We start from the raw sequence: 15324 nt of genomic DNA, 5'->3' as shown, positions 1-15324 counted from the left end.
GTCCATCCGTTAGTATTCACCCACGCCTCCATATGGTCACGCCTCGTGACATCACGTCTCCATATATAGTCATGCCTCGTGACATTACGCCTCCATATATGGTCACGCATATGTCAGTCTGACATCATCAAACCCTTCTACACTCAAGACACGCTATATATGGCCATGAACTCTGGCAATGCCCATGAGCCCTGCAGCCATATCTGTTTTTCATTGTGCATTTTTTGGTCAAAGTTGATCCCATGCCAAAGCGTCACCACTCACCCAGCAGTCTGTTGTCACCCAGGCGGATGCGTGCACTCGCTGATCTGCCCCAGCCTCCACACTCTCACGGAGGAGACCGCCCACGAGTGGCGCCGCGTCTGGCCAGGGAACACCAGCGGCGCCGCCGCCAGAGTCTCACTGACTCACAGCAACTCTGCATCTGACTTCAAACCCTTAGATCTCCAAATATGGAGATGACCTGTTCTGACATTCCGTTGATCCGTCCGCACCTGTCCTTCCTGTTCTGACATTTCACATGTTGATCTGACCTCATCAAACCCTATACACTCAAGACACGCTCCAAATACTGTATGGCCAGTACAGAACTCATGATGATTCGTGATCACCTGTCTAAGGGAGAAGTGCTTATTTCCTCTCCCTTTGGCCTACTGAAAGGTGGATTTTCAGGCCTGTTTTAAAGGAAGCCAGTGATCTGCATTTTGGGGTCAGGGCATTCCACACTTGGGTGGCAGTGCTGAGAATTTGCATGTTTGTTTTATTCTTATATTCTATCTGTGTATCTTAGGTTTGTGTGTGTGTGTGTGTGTGTGTGTGTGTGTGTGTGTGTGTGTGTGTGTGTGTGCATGCGTGCGTGCACCTCATGATTCCCATCCGTACCCCGGAGCCACTGCCACCCCAGCGGTGTGTGAATGCAGTATGTCCTCCTGTGGACAAATGGGCATTCTTCTGTTGGTAGGGTTTAGAAAGAAACCTGAGCTGCATTCCTGAGGAACTACCCCCCCCCCCCCCCCCCCCGCACACACGCACGCACGCACACACACACACACACACACACACACACACACACACACACACACACACACACACACACACACACACACACACACAGAGAGAGAGAGAGGAGGGGGAGGGAGGGAGTGAGGGAGAGTGGGACAGACAGAGAGACAGAGACAAAGACAGAATGGAGAGAGAGAGAGAGGCAGGCAGACAGACAGACAGACAGACAATACATTTAATACATACGTCTGTGTGAACTCAGCAGTAATACATGCACCATTACAGCTGGTGTAAGTGATATTTGGTCTGTCCACTCGGATTAGTGAACTGAAAATACATTTTCAGGTCGGCATATAATTTATTTTCCAATAAAGAGAGAACCCTGTTCAAGTTCCAGTTCCAATTTTGTCTGCTCTTTTTTGTTTATCCTGTATCCGTATGAGTTCTCTCTCCGGCTGATTTGATAACATTTGTATTTCGACCAGATTGTTATTTTTGTTCTGTTTAATGAAGAGCTGAAGAGACAGGGCCAGGGGGTCCCCTGTTATAGGCCTGCAGCCTACCAATGATTGCTGAATATAGAGCTTATAATATCACTGATTAGTGAAAGAAGCCAGCTTAGGTGGTTCGGGCATCTGGTTGGAGGCGCAGTTGGAGGAAACTCACTGGCCTTGGAACGTCTCGGGATCCCGAGCTATTAAGCAAGTGACGTTGTCTGAGTGCAGCTTGAAGGCATTCATGCAGGCTAACAAATTAATGGAAACAAGCACAACTTTACTTATTTTTACATATTTTAAGTAACCATTTAACATTCACAATTATATTTTTAATCATTTCGCTACAATATACAGTTCATATCCCAGTCACTGTAGAGCAGGGGTGCCCACACCTTTTTAGCTTGAGAACTACTTTCAAAATGAGCAGTTCAACAAGATCTACCCTCCAAAAAAGGGCTTTCGTATAGCGTAGCGGTGCCGGTGCTGTCATTACATATAACAATATAACAAATGCATTAACAAATGCATGCTTGGAATGGGATGGAAATAGTGGGGGGGGGAAAGTCTTCAGTTTGTTTGTTTTTGCCTCGCACATTTGCATGCAACACTCTTGAAAACAAATCATTGCATTAGGGGTGTGCCTAGAACTTCTATAAGCCATGAAGGGAGACAGGCTCTTCTCGATCAATCAAGTCACCAAGATGTGGTAGTGCCAAAAAGAGGATATTTCTTCACTTTATATTTTAATTGTATATTTTTTTAGGGTCATGTCATGTGGTCTACCTGCACTGCCTTGGGATCTACTGGTAGATCACAATCGTTTGGGCAGCCCTGCTGTAGAGGTATGACATACTCCAGTAGTATAGGCCTACATCCCCTGCACTGATATACCATGGATGTTAACATACAGAACGTAACATCTGCATGCTCATTCCATCCTGTCCCTATGGATTTCCATCCTTCTGGGTGTGTGCTGGGTTTCCCTCACTCCCATGATCCTGAGACCCTGAGCCTTCCTCCTCCTCGGCGGGGGAGCACATGTGAGAGACCAGCAGACAGTGGTAGTTCCACAGCAGCAGCAATGTCATCACCAGCACACTGCACAACACCAACACGACCAGGAGGGGGCGCCATCGCACCGGCGCAGAGGAACCAACAGGAGGAGGGAGAGGAGGTGGATGAGGATGACTCCAGGAGCGATGGAGCCACAGACACAGGCGTTTGAGTCCAGAATGTGCTGTGGTTTCTGAGGCTCTGCTGTCTGATCCGGTCATCTTAAACCGTCGTTTAGGTCACCGTCAGAGGAAGACTAGCCTCGGAGACCACAGGCGTCCTCTAGAGGAAGACAGATGTCGAGCTATCTGCTGTAGCTGTTGCTTCTAGCAATGAACCAGATTGCTTAACAAGCCTGTACTGGTTGGTGTGGTCACCAGTAGTAGATATTGTAATGTGGGAACATTTGCAGCCTATGCCCTGCTGCTACAGTGTATTGTCCACAGCCTATTGTGTGTGTAGTTACTAAGCCTATGTGTTCTGATTGGGTCTCAGCCTCAGGGGGTTCTGGGTAGGTTATGTTCAGCCCGCCAGTTTAGTGTGTTATGTTCAGGTTTTCAATGTGTATGGACGTCTGAGTGATTCCTCCTCAGTCTCTGCCTGAGAACTACGGACCGACACCATACAAAGAAGACTATATGCACAGTATGAGTTTACATACCCGACAGTATGTGTGCCAAGTTCTGTCTGTCAACGTATATGCTGAAACGTGAAGTAAACATCTGTAAATGCATCCGGGAAACCTTGTTGTGGCATCATTCACTCGCCTCCAATCCACCACAACACCAAGTCCACAACAATATTCTGATCCAGTTTGTTTTGTTGAAATGTGCCTTTTCAGATAAACAGATTAGAGCATCAGCATCTTTGTCATCATCTTCATCACGGTCACCCTCCTCTGCTATAAAAACAATTAAGTCAGTCATCTGTATGAGAATCAGAGTCATCTTTGTCAGAGTCATCACACGTTTTACAGGTGCACGCTCCATTGTTTTGTTGATTCTGTGAGAAGGGAGTAGTGTTAATTTTGTTGAATGAAACTATGATGAAAACTAAGCTATATTATGACTAAAACTAAGACTAAATAAATTGACAATTTTGTCAACTAATAAAAACTATATTATGTGTGTGGTGAAAATGTTAGGGATGGACTAGTGGAGAAGAGTAACTCTTGTTTGCGCTCAGGTGTTGCGCTTTGAAAATTAGCTTGTAGATTGTCTATTTTCAGCATGCAAGTGTAAAATATGCCATTACGACCACAATTGTAGACCTATACTCTATATTGTATTAACATACGGTCATACGCTTTAGTTTAAAGCCTCACTCTCTTTACCTGTACCTTGTCCATAATGGGTTATATATCATCTTAACACATGAAGACATACATTCATTGTTCATTATAGTTTTAATTCAAGGAATATGATCAAAGATATATAATCTGGTAGTATCAATATCATCAGTAGTAGTAGTAGTAGTCCTAGTAGTAGGCCTAGTAGTAGTAGTAGTAGTAGTATGCTCTCAAGAGTTAAATTGTTACTTAAGAGTGTAAAATAGTTATTTTGATCAAAGTTAGCCTGTTGTCTCTCCTATGGTACAAATTACATTCATCAATACAGCATCAGCATGGAATTGTGGACAAAATCTTATCCAACGATTCTTTCGTTTTGGGTCTGCAAGGCTAAACCTCATCAAATGGTGGTCCGTGGCTCAAATGCCGAAAAAAATATGGGCCTTGATATGAAAAAGGTTGAAAAACACTGCAAATATATTCCTGATTTACAGCATTTAATCTATCCTCCGAGTGTCCCTGCTTCTTGAGATTATTATGGGCTGGGTCCCATCGTCTACAAATAGTTGTAGTCAAAGCAACGAGCTCAAGTACTTCAAAGCTACCGAGACAACCACCAGGAAGAGAGGAGAGGAGATTGAAGGAGAGGAGAGGATTTGTTTGTCTGATTGTGTTCTACAGATACAGAATGTTGAAATTAATTAACTTACCTCACATCAGCAAGCAGTGTTCAGTTCTGTCTGTGTGAAGTAAGTTCATTCTTTTTTTTGTTTACCTTTCTTTTATAGGTTCATCTTCTTGTGGAGGTGGAGCAGAAACCTGGACAGCCACTAATAGCCACACCTCTTGGACCTGGCCCCTCCCATTGTGGGCTCAGGGATCAAAGGAGCTCTCTAGCTGCATGGGTTCCCATGGCTACCCTTCTAGAATTAATGCAGCCAGCCAGCCACACACACACTGTCACACATTGTCAATCTATATCCAAAACACACACACACACACACACACACACACACACACACACACACACACACACACACACACACACACACACACACACACACACACACACACACACACACACACACACACACACACACACACTGTAGCTGTACATTCTTACATTCGACACCAAATTCAGTCCTGACGCGTCAATAAACGGCTATCATTAATAACCAATACATTCAATAACCACAGGCTGCATTCCCTCATCAGTTTTTGATATGTATCATAGATATTTTATTTGCACAATAATAATACAACTGATTTCTGTTACAAATGATTATCAGAGTAACTCATTATGAAATAATATTTATCATTATTACTGTTATTATTATAATAATTATAATTCACACCATAGAGCTGTGTTTGCAAGTGATTGACAAGCAGACAGTGGTACACAGTGTTCACAATGGAGACCCGTACGTCTCCAATACGAGTGGCTTCAGGTGCAGTTACAAAACAACGGGAGAAACATCCACAAACTGATCATTTACCACTTTTAGAAAAACATTCAGGCATGTGGAAACGTCCAAATATTTTCATAAAATGCTGAATCTACAAGCTCGCAAAGCAAACATCATGTTGCATGGCGGTGTGTCATGAGTTTGTAGATATGCTATCCTAAAAAAAAAGAAAAAAAACACAAACCTTTTTTGAAAATCTTTGAAAATATCAACCTATGCCCAAAATAGGGACACAGAGGTTGAAAATGGTTAAGCTCCCATGTCATTTAGTCACGTTTGGGGCCGAAGTCAAATGTTTGTTGTTTTTGTAGTCACATTAGAATACACAGCACAGAGGTCATTTTTTGAAGGGCTAACGTAACCTCAGCATTGCCGTCGTATTTGTACTGATTGGTTCAGTTTTCCTTCCATGATTCTTTTACATTATGTTTTGTTCTGCATCATCCTGAGTTTATTCAGTGTCTAACAACTGAACAGGACCTTTGTACTTTTCACAACAAAACTGAAGATTCCTGCCACTACATAGCTTCTGTTCCACAGCCCTGGAAGAAGATAAATAACATCAATCTATCAAACACCAATGGTTGTATAATATATCAGAGCTATACATCATCATGTTACAGTGAACCGGAGCAAATCAAGAAACATCAGTTATTATAGCTCTGTGTGAAAGAAAGAAATCAAGAAACATCAGTTATTATAGCTCTGTGTGAAAGAAAGACATCAAGGGGAAAATATGACTTTTCCCAGTCCTGCAATTATTCTACTGCAACGCTTGAATTCACACATCTGTATACATGTTGTGTAAATCAGCCTCAAGGTCAAATACAGGCCTATTGTTGATCCATTGACTGTCACATTATCACAGACTGTATAAGTACAGTCACCTCAGTCACCATATGTATGTGCATATAAACACGTGTTAATATGCACGAATAAATAAAGTGTATTATTATTATTATATGCCTGTGTTTATCACTATAGATAAGGTTCTGATTCACATTCCTCTCAGGATGAGTTCCTGGGGGCTGCTACCTCTATATGGTTCTGGTCTAAATGGGTTTCATGGGATGGTTCTCCTCCAAATGGAGCTTTACAGCGGTTCTGCTTTAAGTTGTATTGTGCAGTGACAGGTCTATTTTTCCCCTCAGTCAGTGATGATGGTTCTGCTTCCCTGCACTATAGCCTTTACATTCAAGTAACGTTGCTGGACCTGCAATGATGATCATGGCATCTTTCAGTGCCAGTCATGATTAATCCTGGTTTGTTTTCCATCCCTGCTTGGTTGGCAGCCAAGCAGTCACTCAATTTTATAGCCAGCTAAAACATCTCAGACATAAATCAACAATATAATTTCCATTAACAGAAATACATAGTATAGCGTTTCTAGGTAGCAGACAGTATTATTCTATCTGAAGGTAGAATGTACCTCAGTCTAAATATAAAGCTCAGTGAAATACAAGGAGCTTATCTCATCTACAATAAAACAGAGGACTTCATAGAACAGTAGAAAATAAAAAATAAATACAAATATTTTAAACGATACAGCGGACGTTTACGCACAGAGGAACCACTTCACAACAATATGGCGGCGCAGGCCTACACTGGTTTGTTTGTGCGTGCGTGTGTATGCCAGGCCCAAATTATTCCGTAACCAAAGCAACAACACAACATCCTGCAGGAAACGCATCACTGAATGAATGTTACCACAATATAGTCATTCTGTGACCTCACAATAGAACCATCGCAATGACATCATTAAGATAAAGTCTTATATTATAACCCTGTAACTATTTTGTGTAACTATATTAGAACTATTTTATGTGTAAATATATTATAAAGCGCAACAGGCCCTTACACAGTGATTAAATAGGATGTTTATGTTTAGACAAACCCCTGTGTTATTCTTGAACGGCTCTCATTTACAGTATGTTAGCTTAGTTAATATTTAACTATGTTAAGTGTCAACTACCTTTCGTTGCCCTTGAGCTCTATACTTATAACTAAATATTGATATAGTTCCCACCATGAGACACATGGTCTTCTTAGCTGCTGCCTTTCCCCCCCCTAAAATACATTTAAAAGGTAACCTTGTGTGAAGCCTGACAAGCCTGTAAGTGAAAAGCAGGGTACTGAACCGGTCATCTGTTCATTGGCTGGTTCTGGTGCCAAGTGATGTCACTATCTGTTGTACTCCATAAAAGTGTGACATCACACCGCACCAACACCAGCCATGATGATCGATGGTCAGTTAAGTACCATTAGTTAGATGGTATCGGGGTTTAGTTCTATTCTCTAAGAATAGATTTTATGTTAAAGTCATAAAGAATGGCTGGCGCCTCTGAAGACATCGTAAAATGAAAAAAAAAAATCCGCTCTGAAACCTGCGGCAAATCAATTCAAATAACTGGTTTGAATAGTTGCAAGATACCAGAGTCATACCACACACAGAGATCGGGTCAACCTGGAAATTAGACATCATAGAATATACTGTAGGCTAGGCCTACCTGAATTCTAGCAGTTGGTATCAGTATGGCAGTATTGAACAGGGGCAGATACATTTATACACTGTATAAATGCACAGTGACAACCATGAGGATCATGTGGGTGGGGGGCTACCTATTTGTCCGACGGCCCATGATTAGCCACTTTCACTAGTTTGGGTCCCGGGGAGACAAGGTCCCTATTTTCGTACGTGCCTTACCCCACCCTTATCCCTAAACTTATTTTCCTTTTATTTCTTTTACTATTTAAAAAAACATTTGAAATAGTTCAAATAGCCAAACTACAAGCTCACAACGTGTTGATGCAGATCGGCTATTTTTATTTATTTTTATGTTGTTCAAAATAGTTCGAACTTTAGAGTAAGGCACGTACAAAAATAGGGACCATTGACCCTTTTGGGGTCACGGGCTAAAAAGTTTAGGAACCACTGATCTATACGGTGTCCTCTGAGATTTGTCTGGGTAAAGACAGGTTTGCTGAACTCTGTGTAATGCACGTCTCTCACATCATCTGAATAATCTACCACGACGTGATGACATCGCCATTTACAATACTGTACAGCGGTACAACGGTTAGCTAGCTAGTCAATAACATCGGGTACACTGGCATTAGCCATGCTTGAAAATCTCTTAATTAACGTCACAACGAAAGCGGCAGTGGCATAAACAGACAATACAATAAATCATCATCTCTACAGTTGCCATGAGCCATTGCTGGTTATTACATTTCTTTGATGAATGTATGGGTAGCGTTGGATTTTAAGACAGAAGTCTTGAGTATCCATCGGACACCTAGCGTTAATACTGTACACAGTGTTGGCAGTGACCTGGGTGCTAAACAGATTCATCTTTACACAGAAATATTAAAATGGTGTCTATTATTACAAAGAACTTACAGTCTGTGCTAGAGTATCACAGCAAGAGAAGGTTTCATGAACAATCACATGAACTCACTAGTGCTACAGTATAATGCGTGAAAGGTTTTGTTCAGCAACAATGTTTTGGTTAAAATAGTGATTGAATCTTGTTGCTAAATGGCTGAAAAACGTGTTATAAAAGCTATAATACACTGAAGGTTTTGTGGCATGTTATGTATCATACCACGGATATGGGTGTTTAAGGGGGTATCTTGCCATTGGTCCGACGGCCCATTGTTCCGAAACCTCTGCTTTCACAGCGATGAACGTTTGCATCCGGGACAACGGGCCGCCGGAACGACGGCCAGTCTCCATGTAAGGCACTCTGCTTGGTGGCGCCCGTATAATAACACCCATAGCCGTTGTATAATCACAGTCTCTCGCTTATTATTACTGAAGTGACTCATGGCTGTACAAACATGTTAGAAGTATGACTATAGCTGAATATTTGATGAAAACATGTGAGGTGACAATAAACTAGACTATAGTGCATTAGACGAATTAGACAAAGATTAATTAAACTAGAACGGACCAACTAAACTAGATTTATTAATAGACTCTAAGCGGACAGTGGGATCATTTATAGCCTACTTCCAGATTTTTCTCAATTAATGTACATAAATATATGATATAATATAACATAGTCTGTTTTTAGGCTAAGCCACATACAATAACGGCACAACCTCTAATGACCTCTGAGTGCATCCGACATAGAGGGAACCGAGGAAGCACGTGGTTATAGTCTCGTAGATACAAAGTCAAACACACACACACACACACACACACACACACACAAACACACACACGATAAAACCTCCCAACTCCTATGAGTCGACACACGTACACTTTGATGCACATTCCTATAAAACACAACTGTGCTGTGCTTTACCAGTTGCCATGACAATGCCAACTCTTGCGGCATACCAGGGAGTAAATGCCTGGTTTCTATTGGTCATTGTTCTATTATAATCAGTGTGTGTGTGTGTGTGTGTGTGTGTGTGTGACGTGTGTGTGTGTGTGTGTGTGTGTGTGCACGCGCGCGTGTGTGTGCGTGCGTTGGTGATTACTGGCATTAAGGTCATTCTTCACTGTGATCGTAGTACTTCATTACAGCTGACAGTACACTCCATGGCATATATTGCCATGGTAACGACCATCCTCAAGCAGATTACTGCTTTTGTGTATGGTCGAAAGTCAATCACAGCTGCTTGAGTCCAATTTACAAACTACGTTTCCCATGGAATTGTGGCTATAGGCTGATTCCTTCCTGCTTGCAGCAGACGGTTTGATTGGACGTCAGGTTTGCGTTCGGGGTGTAGTGTATAGTGCACCGTTTCCGAAACAGTGGGTCGGGACCCATTTGTGGGTCATGGATCAATTTTTATGGGACACGACTTGAGTAACAATCCAATTTCCCCTACATTTTAAAAACATGCATGTAAATTTCAAAAGATTTTTTTGTATGAAAAAAATGTATAATACTTTTATAAAACAATTAAGAAATACCATGAATAAAAAAGAATAACAATTAAGAAGAATAGTGTAAATAGATGATCTACAAGCTCGCAACGCGGCGCGAAGCGACGTGTTGTGCGCTTGTATATCTGTTATTTTCACTAGCTTGGGTCCCGGGGCAAACTGGCGAACCACTGGTGTGTAGAGGTAGTAAAAAGACTGACATCACAAACATCTGATCTACTGACTATCATCAGAGCTCATGGCTTCTCTGTAAATGCGATGTAGATCGATGGAGAGAAACCACTCAGAATAATAAAGTTGTTAAAACAAGAAACAAGAGTTTAAAAAATATATATTAAAACTGACAGACTGTCAGCCAGAGAGACACAATACAGAGTGTTTGTGTGTGTGTGTGCTGTGCATGTTTCCATAATGAATGTGCATGTACTGTATGTTTGTTTGTGTGGCTCAGGAAATCTAGCAGCAATGGTATACCAGCAACTCTGGCTCATTATCAGAATCCTCTCTCTGTGTGTGTCTCTCTCTATCTCTCTCTCTCTCTTCCCCCCCCCCCAGAGTCTCTCCATCTTTCCTTTTCGTCTTCTCTCCTTCTATCAGTCCACCGTGCGTTCCCACTCAGACCACGGTGCTGACGGACGGATCCGATAGGTTGAGCTGGCCCGTGATGTCAGTGGGGTAGGGCTGTGGGAAGAGATGGAGAGAGAAATACACACACACGTCAATGACATAATCTTCATCATCATCATCCTCTTAATACCCCTCCCCCCCCCCCAACGTGTAGTAGGGCCAAATACCAAGCTCAGATTCAGAGTGGTGGAAGTAAAACTAATACTGGAGCGAGACAGAGAGAGATTCCATAGCCAAAGTCAAGGAGTGTCTGTGTGTGTGCTCAACAGTGAGACTTGGCCGTAGAGCCAAATTGAATATTTGCAATTTTGACTGGTGGAATTAAAATGGTCTAATACTGAACCATGTGACTATAGAATCTTTATTCATATCAGGCAGAAACCTTGTATCTGCACATTTCAACGTTTTACATTGTTTTTGTAAATGAATGCACTATACTTCATCATCATACAATAGTATACTACTGAAGTAGTGAAATTACCAGATTTACAAATTCAAATAGCTCGCAATTTTTACACATTTTAAATGTATTTTATATATAATGATAAAAAAAGGAAGGGTTTTTGGAGATACGAGGTTTCCGCCCACAGCGACAATGTGCATGTGTTGAAGTTCTCCTCACAGACAGCTGACCTCCTCTCAGCGCTGAGCTGCTGTTGCCTAGCAACCGGCTCACCCAGCAGTGTGGCGTGTGAGCTGCTGGTGTCGCCGTGGCGATGCCAGGCTGATTAACCAACAGCTCCTCGCTGATGATGTCACCGGAAAGGTTTTAACCTGGTGATGATGTCACCAAGAGATCAACACCTGAGGACATCACCCACCATCTGCATAATCTATCTATCCATCTGCATAATCTATCTATCTATCTGCATAATCTATCTATCTATCTATCTATCTATCTATCTATCTATCTATCTATCTATCTATCTACGTATCTATCTATCTATCTATCTGCCTCAGAAAGTATTACGATAGAGACAATAGTCCTAACAGTCTGTGCATGTGATGACTGCACTACTTATTTTCCCCCCACCATTCTGAATCTGTTCGTGAAGCCCGCATCTTAAATGTCCTGCAGATCGATGGATGCCATGCCCGGCCTCGCTCATCATGGCTGCTGTAGGAAACGGTGGCCATTTTATGAAGGGCTTTTGCGAAGACCCTTAGCTTACTAAGGAAGAGGCAAAATGTCCACCACAGCGAAGCTACAGATGGGAGCTGTGACTGTCTGTGTGGTTCCTTCTAATCATTTTAACAGCATAACTCATCCGTTTGTAAGGGGGGGGGGGGGGTCTGCATGGTGCACGTGATCAGGATGAATGGGTACCAGCAGTGGTGGAAAGAGTACTCACATTTTGTACTTGAGTAAAGATGTAGCGCAGTAGAAGTAAAAGTATTGGAAATTGGAAATACTCAAGTAAAGTACCTTAAAATTGTACTCAAAGTATACAGCACTTGAGTAAATATATTTAGTTACTTTCCACCAGTGGGAAGCAGAGACGTACTGTACGTGTGAACCCCGTGTGAGATGGATCTGATAACACGATAATATCGTCTCCGTCTGTCGGGTGGAAACCTCACTATGAACAAAACCTTTATACTTTTCGGGATTCAAATAAGCTCAAAATGCGGCCCTTCGCGCTTGCGTTTCGAGTTTGCAGATCAGCTACTTTTCATGCTTTTGTGTGACGATGTAATAAGATCAAGTAGGTTGTTTCATTTACGGAAAAAACACAAGACGTTAAAATGTGGAGAGATAAGAGGCTTCTGCTTCTGCATTACCTAAAATTTTGTGGAGTGAAAGCCATAAAATGTCACTCCACAAAATATTCTAAAATAAACATTTTACTTTTGACCCCACTACATTTCTAGGTCGGGGGAAAAGTACTTATGAATGACGGTAACCACCTGTTTCAAATAATAGTGAAAATAGCAGATCTGCAAGCTCAAGCTCCTATCAACAAATTTAATTTGGGATTAAAAAAGTATATATCTATCTATCTATCTATCTGCTATCTGTCGCGGACACCCAAGTGAACATTTAGTAAATCTCACCATGTCGTTCTCGTTTCACTTTGATACAAAACCTCAAGCTGGGAAAAAAAATGTAGTATAGTTTATGCATTTTATGCCACTGAGTGAGCGCATGTGCGCGCGCACGTGTGTGTGTGTGAAGCTAGACACCATTCAAAGTGAAACAGTCATATAAAAAAGAAAAAAGATAGATGGTCACAAAGAAAAATGGGTCAGAGTTCCCCCTCCCCATCACCTCCTTTCCATCCCAACCCGACACATCAAGTCCTGATAAACCACCCCCACTAAGTCCATCACCATTTGGAGTCCCTCGTGAACTCAGCCGTATAGTAACGTGGCCTAAAAACACGCAGGCGCGCGCACGCACACACACACACACACACACACACACACACACACACACACACACACACACACACACGCACACACACACGCACACACACACACACACACACACACACACACACACACACCTCAGCTCGGTGTCCAACAGAAACATCTACTAGTAATATCATTTCAGACAACTCTCAAAATCACTCTCAAAACCCACACTTTTTTCCTCATCATTCCACTGTTTTTATGCAATGTAAATACACCGGATTGTATCTAATGTATCTGGTATAACGGCTGGAAATGTCTAAATGTAGATTTCACTAATTAGTGAAATCAGCTTGGTGTTTGGTTGGAATGACACCTTGTGTCAAAAAAAGAACACTTGCAGAATAGCCCCAGACTGTTTAGTAATACAATGTGCTAACGAGTTGTGCTGTCAACACTCAAAAAACACTGTCTGTCCTGCAGAGACAAATACCCTTGTGTTCAGGGTCAATAGGACAAACATAAACCTTCGCCAGTAGACCAATTTTAAAAGTGTTCTTCTTCCACTGAGCCAAACTGTCCTCCATGCAAGTGGGCTAAACGTTTAATTTTAAACATGTTAAAAATGCAATGATGTTTTGCTGTGCAACTCCAACACACACAAACAGCCAGATTCCAGAGAGAGTCAGACTGCTGCAGTGCAGAGGGATCTGTATCCTCCCAGAGTCTGACACACAGCAGAGGGACTCAAACCCCTCCCGGAGAGAGAGAGAAGTGAATGTGTTCAAGTAGCTACTGTATTAGCGTTTTAGAACAGCGGGTCTCAGTCTTCTGTAATTAAAATGAAGGACCCCCAAAACCCTGAGAGCGTACAACCGAAAGGACACACTCTCAAGGGTCCATTTGGAACCCCTTCAAGGAGCCCTGAGGGTCCCTTCAAGGGCCCCGCTTTGAGAAGCACCACTATTAGAAGACCTTCAAAGGTCAGCTAATATCATCATCATCTCCTTTCCCCCTGAGACAACCTGCAGACGACACATTAGTTAGAGAAGAAAACATAGAGCACGACCTGCGGGTAAAGAAGAGAAAGTGTTCCTAATTAGTTAGATGGAGAAGAGAAGGTTGTTCTAGTTAGACATGAGCTAGTGAGTTAATCAGAAGCATTAAACTTATTTTAATAAATGTTTGTTATCTTTGTATTCCACACACACCACACCCAGCCTCGCCAGCTGAAGGTCAGCAGCGGGAAGTGACAGGGAGTGACAGGAAGTGACAGGAAGTGACAGCGAGGATGGGATAACGAGGACAGAAGAGGGAGAGGGAGTGACAGACACCCTGAACGTGGACAGGAGACAGACAAAAACCACAACTAAAAACAAAAGACAAAAAAACGAGCAGAAAGGACAGATTTGAGGAATAGCAGCATGTCCACAGGAGATAAACAACCGCACAGTTTGACCCTAAAACCTCCATGTGCAATTTATCATCTCTCATCTTTTTTTTATTTATTTGTCTCGGTCCACCTGAGAGATGACTCAGCGAGGAGACAGCGGAGAGGAGAGATGATGGGAAAGGGGAGGAAGGAGAGAGAGAGGTCAGAGGTGAGCATAGGAAGAGGGGAGGAGAGACAGGAAACGGAGTAAGAAAATGAAGAGACAGGTGAGAAGAGCAAAGAGAGGGATGGAAAAGGGATGGGACAGACAGAGGACTCAGGAGCGATAGAGAAATAGATAGATAGAAGCTGGTATGGCATAGAGGAATAGAAGGAACAGGAGGAGAGGTGAGGAGGTGTATCTTCTTCATCTCCTTACCGTTGTGTCTCCAGAGGCCCTACGTCGTTTGAGGTCGGAGGTCGTGGGGATGGACCTAAAAGGGGGTTTCAGTTCGGGCTGTTCTCTACCACTTTTCCTATCCTAAAATAGACCATAATGATAGCGTACACACATTAACAAGCATTCACGTAAAGCTTTCTAGCATGTCTCATAATGTCTAAGTATCTCATGTACAGTATAGTGTCTTTTGTGTCTAACGTCTTATCTCTAATGTCTATAGCACGTTTCATGTCTAATGCCTCAGGTATAATAACGGCTGGAAAGGTCCCATGTCTAATATCAAGGATGTCTCATTTCTAATATCTAG

The 15324-nt window shown here is 42.3% G+C and overlaps 1 protein-coding gene across 1 annotated transcript in view; it reads right to left on the bottom strand.

Moving 5' to 3' along the window:
* Positions 1-10821: 10821 nt before the first annotated feature.
* grin1b (glutamate receptor, ionotropic, N-methyl D-aspartate 1b) overlaps positions 10822-15324 on the bottom strand; it is a gene marked incomplete at both ends in the record, with an annotated part of 67060 nt that continues 62557 nt past the window's right edge. The window contains 2 exons of the mRNA XM_080765779.1: positions 10822-10887; positions 14997-15098. Of these exons, the coding sequence (XP_080621905.1) occupies positions 10822-10887; positions 14997-15098 (168 nt within the window). The remainder of the gene's footprint in view (positions 10888-14996; positions 15099-15324) is intronic.

The sequence above is a fragment of the Protomyctophum bolini genome, assembly GCF_963924005.1.
Source record: "Protomyctophum bolini genome assembly, chromosome: 6".
Lineage (NCBI taxonomy): Eukaryota > Metazoa > Chordata > Actinopteri > Myctophiformes > Myctophidae > Protomyctophum > Protomyctophum bolini.
The sequence above is the reverse complement of the archived record's forward strand: the minus strand, read 5'-3'. Positions and strand labels throughout refer to the sequence as shown.